The following is an 11,536-nucleotide window of genomic DNA, read 5'->3' on the forward strand; positions in this document are numbered from 1 at the left end:
TTTATTTTATTTTATTTTATTTTATTTTATTTTATTTTATTTTATTTTATTTTATTTTATTTTATTTTATTTTATTTTATTTTATTTTATTTTATTTTATTTTATTTTATTTTATTGTATGTTATTTTATTTTATTTTATTTTATTTTATTTTATTTTTATTATTTTATTGCTGAAATTTGAGACAGTTAGTTGTATTAGGCCCTTCGACATCCTCCTTTAATTTGGCCTAGATCGGTCCAGATTTGGATATAGCTGCCATATAGACCGATCTCTCGATTTAAGGTCTTGGACCCATATAGGGCGCATTTATTGTACGATTTCGCCGAAATTTGGGACAGTGAGTTGTGTTAGGCTCTTCGACAACTTTCTGCAATTTGGCCTAGATCGGTCGAGATTTGGATATAGCTGCCATATAGACCGATCTCTCGATTTAATGTTTTGGTCCAATAAAAGGCGCATTTATTGTCCAATTTCGCCGAAATTCGGGACAGTGAGTTGTGTTGAGGCCTTCGACATACTTCTTCAATTTGCCCCAGATCGGTTTAGATTTGGATATAGCTGCCATATAGACCGATCTCTCAATCTAAGGTTTTGGCCCCATAAAAAGCGCATTTATTTTATTTTATTTTATTTTATTTTATTTTATTTTATTTTATTTTATTTTATTTTATTTTAATTTATTTTATTTTATTTTATTTTATTTTATTTTATTTTATTTTATTTTATTTTATTTTATTTTATTTTATTTTATTTTATTTTATTTTATTTTATTTTATTTTAATTTATTTTATTTTATTTTATTTTATTTTATTTTATTTTATTTTATTTTGTTTTATTTTATGTTATTGTATTTTATTTTATTTTATTTTATTTTATTTTATTTTATTTTATTTTATTTTATTTTATTTTATTTTATTTTATTTTATTTTATTTTATTTTATTTTATTTTATTTTATTTTATTTTATTTTATTTTATTTTATTTTATTTTATTTTATTTTATGTTATTTTATTTTATTTTATTTTATTTTATTTTATTTTATTTTATTTTATTTTATTTTATTTTATTTTATTTTATTTTATTTTATTTTATTTTATTTTATTTTATTTTATTTTATTTTATTTTATTTTATTTTATGTTATTTTATTTTATTTTATTTTATTTTATTTTATTTTATTTTATTTTATTTTATTTTATTTTATTTTATTTTATTTTATTTTATTTTATTTTATTTTATTTTATTTTATGTTATTTTATTTTATTTTATTTTATTTTATTTTATTTTATTTAATTTTATTTTATTTTATTTTATTTAATTTTATTTTTTATTTTATTTTATTTTATTTTATTTTATTTTATTTTATTTTATTTTATTTTATTTTATTTTATTTTATTTTATTTTATTTTATTTTATTTTATTTTATTTTATTTTATTTTATTTTATTTTATTTTATTTTATTTTATTTTATTTTATTTTATTTTATTTATTTGATTTCATTACACCCATAACCGAAGGATGGGGGTATTTGTCATTCCGTTTTCAACATATTTCCGAAGCCATAAAGTATATCAATATATTCTTGATCAGCGTAAAAATCTAAGACGATCCAGCCATGTCCGTCCGTCTGTCTGTTGAAATCACGCTACAGTCTTTAAAAATAAAGGTATTGAGCTGAAACTATGCACAGATTCCTTTTTTACCCATAAACAGGTTAAGTTCAATGATGGGCTATACCGGACTATATCTTGATATAGCCCCCATATGGACCGATTCGCGGATTTAGGGTCCTAGGCCCATAAAAGCCACAATTATATCCGATTTTGAAGAAATTTGGGACAGTGAGTTGTGTTAGGCCATTCGACATCCTTCTTCAATTTGGCCCTTATCGGTCCAGATTTGGATATCGCTACCATATAGACCGATCCCTCGATTTAAGGTATTGGACCCATTGTACGATTTCGCCGAAGCTTAGGGCAGTGAGTTGCCCTTCGACATCCTTCTTCAATTTGGTCTAGATCGGTCCAGAATTGGATATTTCTATCGATTTAAGGTCTTGAGTCCATAAAAACCACATTTATTATTCGATTTTGCCAAAATTTGGGACAGTGAGTTGTGTTAGGCCCTTCGACATCCTTCATCAATTTGGCCCAGATCGGTCCAAATTTGGATATAGCTGCCATAAAGACCGATCTCACGATTTAAGGTTTTGGACCCATAAAAGGAGAATTTTTTGTACGATTTCGCCGAAATTTAGTACAGTGAGTTGTGTTAGCCTCTTCGACATCCTTCTTCAATTTGGTCCAGATCGGTCCAGATTTGGATATAACTGCCATATAGACCGATCTCTCGATTTAAGGTTTTGGCCCAATAAAAGGCGTATTTATTGTCCAATTTCGCCGAAATTCGGGACAGTGAATTGTGCTGAGGCCTTCGACATACTTCTTCAATTTGGCTCAGATCGGTCTAGATTTAGATATAGCTGCCATATAGACCGATCACTCGATTTAAGGTTTTGGGTCCATAAAAGCCGCCTTTATTGCCCGATTTCGCCGAAATTTGAGAATGTGAGTTGCGTTAGGCTCTTCGACAACGTTCTGCAATTTGGTCCAGATCGGTCCAGATTTGGATATAACTGCCATATAGATCGATCTCTCGATTTAAGGTTTTGGCCCCATAAAAGGCGCATTTAATGTCCGATTTCGCCGAAATTTGGGACAGTGAGTTATGTTGGGGCCTTCGACATCCTTCTTCAATTTGCCCCAGATCGGTTTAAATTTGGATATAGCTGCCATATTGATCGATCTCTCGATTTAAGGTTCTGGGCGCATAAAAGTCGCATTTATTGTCCGATTTCGCCGAAATTTGGGACACTGAGTTGTATTATGCGATTCGACAACTTTCTGCAATTTGATGCAGATCGGTCCAGATTTGGATATATCTGCCATATGGACCGATCTCTCGATTTAAGGTGTTTGCCCCATAAAAGGCGCATTTAATATCCGATTTCGCCGAAAATTAGGACAGTGAGTTATTTTTGGGTCTTCGACATCTTTCTTCAATTTGCCTCAGATAGGTTTAGATTTCGATATAGCTGCCATATAGACCGATCTCTCGATTTAAAGTCTTGGCCCCATAAAAGGCACATTGATAACCCGGATTATGACGAAAGGTGGTTTACGTATATACCTAGATACCCACCAAGGGTATCCAAAGTTCGGCACTGCCGAATTTATTTTATTTTTTTTAATTTAATTTTATATTATTTTTTATTTTTTTTTATATTATTTAGTTTTAAGATTTTTTTTATTTTTGGCAAGAAATATAATAATTTTACAAAAATTATATAATTTTTTTTTTCTTATGGAATGCCCCATATACTTAAACATACTCCAAATATGATATTAACCATTTTGACATTTGTTTTTCACCATATTTCATATGTATTCACTTATATCTCTATTGCCTCACCAAACATTTCCTCCTCTTCCACACATGCGACATTACATGCCTATGTATTTGTTCATATTTATCTGAATCTCACCCACGAGTCCTTTGGAATTTTTGCTGTATTTTTTCGCCACTCGCCCAACACCACAAACATCTGCAAATGCCAAGGGCCAGTACACAAATATACATAGTATATAGATATGTACATATTGGTTTGATCATAAGCTATGCTAACATTTTGTTATCCCTATTCTCATGTTGTTATCCTTGTAAATATTGTTTTTATATCCCATTATATACGCATTAAGTCTTTGTCATTGTATTTTATTCGCTAGCTAGTCCATTTTTTTTATTGGTTTTAGTAATTTTATGGTTTATTTCTAATTAAGACAGTAGTTAAATTTTAATAAGAGTTGCAATTTTAAATATTTTTTTTAATATTCGAATTAAAGTAAGGATTTATAAACTTTTTTTTTAATAATGAGTATAATACGTAAGTTTAAATATTCAATAATTTTTTTTCGAAACTGTTGAAATGAATCAAGTCCTTTAAATATAGCAAAGGTTTATCGGGAAATTTATGGTTTTTGGGTAACTAACCATTATCTTGTAATTCAAATAAATCATCACAAGAAACTAAGACTAAGGCCTCATTGTTTTTTCATAACCAATTTTCACTTCACGCTTCCCAAATTGTACGTCCTGTGTGCCAATTAACCGAATATAACCAAAAACAAAATCCCCTCAGCTCATCGCATATCATCCAACCACCAAATTTCACACTAAAAGCTTCATTCTCTTCTAACGGCTTCAGACGAGTATTATTTCTTTGATTTTGTTATATTTAAAGTACTATTTTACCATAGATTCACCACAGAATTCTCCCACTACAACGGTTATGCTAACGCCACCACCACCGAGAACACCAACTCCCTTGCAACAGCAACACCAGCAGCAGCAGCAACAGCAATTTCAGCAACTCCAATTACAACAGCAGAACTTTTTTCAAAACTCTTCAATGACTTCCGTTTCCGATCTACAACAGAGCCGAGTGCCACAACACAAAACTCCAACCAAACAAAACCATCAACGGAATCGTAATAATCGTTCTTTGAAATCATCACCGGCACTTAGGCAACAAAGGGTTGTTGATACAGTCGAGGAGACAGGCACTGTATCACCAGCTCCCACCTCCATATCACCATCCACCACAGCAGCTTCCACATCTGCCTCCACACCTCCCCTGGCCATGAGCTTAATGCGTACATTTGCTGTGGGTGAATTGATATGGGGTCCGGCTCGTGGTTTTCCCGCTTGGCCGGGTAAAGTTGTAAAAATTCCCGATAATCAACAGGAGTCGGTGTGGGTTCAATGGTTCGGTGGTGGTGGCCGTTCAAATACAGAAATAATGGCTACAAATCTATTGCAAAGTCTCTCTGAGGGTTTGGAGGCTCATCACAAGGCCCAAAAGGATACAAGAAAGTGAGCATATAAATTTATTTTAATTTTTTTTTTTAAATGTGTGTTTAGGACAGCAAAGTGTTTTAAGATAGGATAGGAAAAAAAGTTGGTAACGCCAGGTCAAGAAGATAAATAATTTTAACAATTTAGCCAATTTTTGTTAGGTTAGGTTAGGTTGAAAAGAGGGTGCAGATATTAATCAGCCCCATGCCACGATTGTCAAGAAAATTTTAAAAATCAATCATAAAAACTAAAAAAGGAATTATTTAAAATTAATATAAAACAAGTAAAAACATGTTAAGCACGGCCAGGCAGAATCTTGGGTATCCCCACCATGGATTCCGCTTAAAATTTGGCCCCATTAACTCTGTTCGCATTTGAATTATTTTACAACAATCAGATCGGGAGTTGGTTGCGGCTGCTGTGGTACCGTAGCGCAGAGGTAAGCATGTCCGCCTATGACGCTGAACGCTTGGGTTCGAATCCTGGCGAGACCATCAGAAAAAATCTTCAGCGGTGGCTTTCCCCTCCTCATGCTGGCAACATTTGTGAGGTACTATGCCATGTAAAACTTCTCTCCAAAGAGGAGACGGACGGTCGGAAATACGGACAGACGGACATGGCTAGATCGACTCAGAATATAAAGACGATCAAGAATTTATATACTTTACGGGTGTAAAAATCTATATATCAAAATGAATTTCTGTTTGTTTGATTGTCGGCTTGTTTGTTTGTTCCGTATAGACTCAAAAACGACTAAACCGATTATCTTGAAATTTTCACAAATTGTGTAGGTTGGTCTGGAAGAAAACATAGGCTATTTAATTTTTTGATATCGGGAGGGGGCGGACCCTTCCCCTTGCCCCAAAAATTACTACCCAACAATAAAAGTGGACCGATCGGGACAATATGGGATTCAAATTAAAGTTATACAGTAGAATACTAATTTCATAATAAAAATTGGGTCCAAGTAATTGGGGGGCCGCCCCAACCCCAAAACACCCTAAAATAGGCTTATTGGACGAGCATGACAATATAGGACTCAAATGAAAGGTATTCGGGAATTGATGACGAATGTGGTCAGGAAGAAGGAATAGGCTTTATAATTTGTTGATATCGGAAGGGGCGGACGCTCCCCCGTTACCCCAAAAACACCCCCAAGAATCAAAAGTTGACCGATGAGAACAATATGGGTATCAAATGAAAGGTATTGAAGAGTTGAATGCGAATTGAGTCTAAATACCCAAGAAGTCGCCCTAACCCAAAACTCCTCCAAACAGACAATTTGAACGTCCATATCAATATGGGGTTCAAATGAAAGGTATTCGGGAGTAGATTACGAATCTGGCATACAAAATCAGATCGAAGTGTATGGGGTCACCCCACCCCCCAAATGAGCATATGACCCGTCATGACTATATGAGACTCAGTTTGTTTGTTTGTTCCGTCGAATCCTTCCTTACCAAAAAAACGCTACCCAAAACCAAAAGTGGATTGATAGGCACAATATGGTTTTCAATAAAAGGAAATTGAGAAATTGAGACTTGAAAATAATATCATATTAAATTTTAGATCTAAGTACCCAGCGGGCCGCCCCAACCCCAAAACTCCTTTAAACAGATATATTCGACGTTCCTATCAATATGGGACTCGAATGAAAAGTATTCGGTAGTAGATTACAAATATGGCATACAAAATTTGATCCAAGTAATGGGAGGTCGTCCCACCCCCAAATACGCCCAAATGGGCATATCAGACGACCATGGCTATATGGGATTCAAATAAAAGATATTTGGCAGTAGATGATAAAGATGAAGAATATGACATTAAAATTTGCGCTCAATTCTAGGTGGCGCTTTTTCTCCTAAAAATACGTCGAATAGGTTAATTGACCCATTGTGGCAATATGGGACTCAAATGAAAGGTATTTGAGACTAGAAGGCGTATTTGACATCCAAGTTTGGAGCCAAATTACCCCCTAAACTGAACTTCATTCCCAAATTTTGCAAAATAAATGTGCATGTCGCCAGCATTAAGAGGGGATAACCACCGCTTTAAATTTTGTCAGATGTTTTCGCCAGGATTCGAATGCAAGCGTTCAGCGTCATAGGCGGACATAGGCCACAGGTGCACGAATTCGATATCCGCATTCAGGGTGAAGTGTCCCCACCCTAAAAAGATATTAGAGAATTAAAGATGGCGGTCCCGGTTCGGCTAGTTAAATAAATATAATAACAAAAATATTAGAGCTTATATGAAATTGACGAATATTCTTTGATGATGTATGGAAAAATTGCACTAAAATCAAATAGGGCTATACGGATCACTTAAAAGATAATGATAAGAGATGTTTGTTTATTCCCTACCACCACTGCGGTTCAGGGTATTACAGCTTAGTGCATTTGTTTGTAACAGCCAGAAGGAAGAGAGATAGACCCATTGATAAGTATACCGATCGACTCAGACTCACTTTCTGATTCGAGTAAGCTATGTCTGTCTGTCTGTCCGTCCGCCTCTGTTACTTTGTGTACAAACTACACGTCGTAATTTTCATACGTTCGTCTTCAAATTTGGTACGGGCTTCTTTAATGGCCAAGAGACGAAGCCTATTGAACATTGAAAAAATTGGTTCAGATTTGGATATAGCTCGCATATAAATGTTAGTCCAAGTGTGGCCATTTGTTAACCGATTCTATCGAAATTTGGCAGGAGGGATCTTCTCTTGACAATGCTAGGGAATTTCATAGAAATCGGTTCAGACATAGATATAGCTGCTTTACATATATATCGCCCGATTTTTATTCCTTCACAAATCGTGCCAAAATTTTGTACAACGCTTTCCCCGACAGCAGCAACAATATCTAAGAAGGTTGCTTGAAATCGGTATAGGTTTAGATATTTATACATATGTACGTACGAAATATTGGCCGTGTGAGAACGGATAGAGATATCTCTTTGAAACTTTAAATGATTTGAGCTGAAAAAATTGCCTATTTTTAAGCACATATACCACCCGACATATATTGTTTCAATTTCACTTAAAACGCATCTTCAATATGTTCTCTTTACCAGCAAAAAAGAAAAATTTAGGTATTGAAAAAGGTTTTTTCATTAAAGACTAATCAATGAAATTACTTTTTTTGAACAAAAAATTCAAAAAATATACTTGTTTACATTTGCAGTTTTCCAAACTGTATAACTTTTAACTGAATTATCAGATGTGGAAACTTGTCGCGGCGAAGTCGTAGTCTTATTCATGCAAAAAATTTAAAATCAAACCACAAATACCTTTGCAAATTTCAAAATACGAAGCAGATCTCGGTCAAAATTACACAAAAACATTAAAGTCAAATATCTTCGAAACCAGTGGAGATATTGTAAACCTCAAGCGGACTAAATATGGCGTAGGTCAATTATTTTCGATTGCAAACATATAAGAAATGAACAAACAGCATCCCTTGGTACACAGTTATAATTTCGAGACAACTTTTCTGTCATGAATGAATGCCAAAATGACCGAGGTGTGCACATTGTGCATCAATTTTGACCCAAATAATAACATATTTGTGTATACAAATTATACCTTTCTGGAAAACAAAAGCTTAAATTTTAGTCTTATTATTTGGGTAAAACCCAAAATGAGGCTAAAAAATACAATTTTGTGAAAAATAAAATTCAAATTGAAAATATCATCAAACCTAAACTACCAAAGATATCGTTCTAATTTTTCATAAGTTTGTAGATGAATATCTTTTTAAAAAAATTAGTAAAAATTTTGGCCACATTCTTGATGGAAACACCCACAATCCCTACACTGGGGAATGATTTCAAAATTTGGCATTTTTTAGTAAAATGTCCGTAGAGATTTCAATCCTTGGATGGAGCAAAAAAGTTTCTCATTCGATTACTTATCACCTGGGGCAATGAAAATTTGTTAAAAAGTCGGGGATCTCATGCAATTCATGTAAAACTGCATGAAGATATCTCTATCCGTTCCAAAATGCCAGACTTATTTCCACTTTCCGATCTCACTGTGCGTTGTTCGTTCGTAAGACGATTCATGGTTCAATTATAGACCAAACAGAAGATGTTTGACAGTGAAACAAAACAGGAAACGTGCGGGAGCCATGTTGCCAAAAAGATAACAGCTAAAAAATCACCCTTTACTTGTAAATATATGTAGGTGAATGCTCACTGAAAATCCTTAAATAGGCTCAATGTTAAACACTTGCTTCAGCTTTTATTGGGTTGCCCAAAAAGTAATTGCGGATTTTTTAAAAGAAAGTAAATGCATTTTTAATAAAACTTAGAATGAACTTTAATCAAATATACTTTTTGTACACTTTTTTTCTAAAGCAAGCTAAAAGTCACAGCTGATAACTGACAGAAGAAAGAATGCAATTACAGAGTCACAAGCTGTGAAAAAATTTGTCAACGCCGACTATATGAAAAATCCGCAATTACTTTTTGGGCAACCCAATACTTTATATTTAAATTCAAAAATATGTATATATGAGAAATTTTAGAAATTTTAGGGTAGTTTTTGAATAGTTTGCTTATTTTTAATAAAATTCTTCTAAAATATTTTTATTTTTAAAATAATTTTGAGTTTTGCATGAAGTTATCTATTTTAGAGTATTTTTATTTATAATTTTTTTATTTCCAATTTTTTTTTTTATTTCCGATTTTTGATTATTTCCATTTCTTTTCCTTTAATCCAAAATATCCTTTCCAACTCCAAACCGTAATCAATGCAAAAAAAAAAACACCTGTTTACTACAACAAACCAAAACCACATTTAAAACCAAATTCCACGCTCGAAAAATGCAACAAAAAATTCCAAAGGAGCCGTAAATTGAATTCACAACTTGAAAAAGCCATACAAGAAGCAATGACCGAATTGGATCGTATTTCAGCTACATCAACCACGAACAGCAGCAACACCAACGGCAGCAGTAGCAGTACCAAACAACAGCCTTCATCCTCCACGCAACACCACAATAGTCCCAATAGGGCTCCCAAACGTCTTATACCACGTACAGGAGGTTTCGATTTGATAGCAGGCCTAACCGCCAACAACACCTACACCACGACCTCATCAAATGCCATATCCACCACCACTGTTGGAGGATCATCAAATCGACCCAAGCCCATACGTATAGCTCCAGCACCGGCACCTCCCAGCAGTGCCTCACCATCCAAGTCGTCCACCACCAATGTGGCTATATCGGCCACAACAACCGCCATTGCTGCGGTAGCCTCGGCAACGGCCACCTCGACTTGGGTTAATTCAACATCAACAGCGGGTAAATGACATCATCCCAACAAGGAGTTGTTGAAGGCTCCTCCTGTGGTGGTAAGTTCTAGTTCCATTACCAATACAACAATATCGACAACAACCACAGTGAATAATGGCAGTCCCCAATTGGCATGGACCATGCAGGGTGGCTATACACTGGTAATACAAAGAACCTAAATGGTCAATGCAAAACAAAAACAAAAACCAATTGTTATTAACTCTAAACAAAACAAAACAAAGGAAAATAGATAAACAAGCTATAGATGTATGTGTAACTATATGTACATGTTCGATTATGTATTATCCCTTAAGGAATTGTTAATGCAGTGTTTTAAATACTTAAGCATATTTATCGATTGATCATTTGACAAAAAATCCATTCATTGTACAGATACGAGTATCTAATGAAAGGCTATTGAAAGTCCTTGGCCCGCATTAGATGAAGTTTTAAGGGACTATCATCAAACCAAACAAAGATTAGATTTAATAATATTATCATAAGATAGCTGAAAGAATCTACTTAGATATTGTATTACAAAACAAAGAAAGGCTTAAATAGTTGCAAAGGATAATAGTTAGGAATATGGAGGATATCACTTGCTTTAGGGATAAAAGGCATAAAAGACTTTATGACCAGAAAGGAAGAGGAAAATTTGTGTGTCGTCCCATATTGAAAGACGGAGAGCCGGATAGAAGAAGACTCCATGGAAGTAAAAGTCAATGTAGATTTAGCCGATATAACTTCCCTGAATGTTCTATAGATTATTGCAAACGGCATAATCTGTCAACTAAACTAGCCCTTTCATTTCCAAAATCTGAGTAATGGAATAAAAATTCCATTTTGATCATTCGAGTTGGGATCCTGTTGAGGACAATTATATTATAAAATTGTCTTTTATGTCCTTATCCCCAAGAAAGTTTGATATTTTGTAAACATATTTGCCATTATGGGTCAGTGTTACTAAAAGTTTGAAAGTGCAGCATATAAGAAAAAAAACTCGAATTTTTGAAACTTTAATCCACCTCATAAAAAATTATAACAATTTAATAAAAACAAGTCAGAGCGTGCTAAGTTCGACCGGGCTGAATCTTATATACCCTCCACCATGGATCGCATTTGTCGAGTTCTTTTCCCGTCATCTCTTCTTAGGCAAAAAAAGGATATAAGAAAAGATTTGCTCTGCCGTTAGAACGATATCAAGATATGGTCCGGTTTGGACCACAATTAAATTATATGTTGGAGACCTGTGTAAAATGTCAGCCCATTCGAATAAGAAATGCGCCCTTTGGGGGCTCAAGAAGTAAAATAGAGAGATCGATTTATATG

The 11,536-nt window shown here is 33.8% G+C and overlaps 1 protein-coding gene across 1 annotated transcript in view; it reads left to right on the forward strand.

The window, feature by feature from the left end:
* Positions 1-10,998, forward strand: part of LOC106084864 (uncharacterized) — a 776,497-nt gene extending 765,499 nt beyond the window's left edge. Inside the window, exons 11-12 of the mRNA XM_059363995.1 lie at positions 4,316-4,931; positions 9,756-10,998. Of these exons, the coding sequence (XP_059219978.1) occupies positions 4,316-4,931; positions 9,756-10,224 (1,085 nt within the window). The 3' untranslated portion in view covers positions 10,225-10,998. The remainder of the gene's footprint in view (positions 1-4,315; positions 4,932-9,755) is intronic.
* The last annotated feature ends 538 nt before the right edge of the window (positions 10,999-11,536 follow it).

This window comes from Stomoxys calcitrans, chromosome 2 (assembly GCF_963082655.1).
Source record: "Stomoxys calcitrans chromosome 2, idStoCalc2.1, whole genome shotgun sequence".
NCBI lineage: Eukaryota > Metazoa > Arthropoda > Insecta > Diptera > Muscidae > Stomoxys > Stomoxys calcitrans.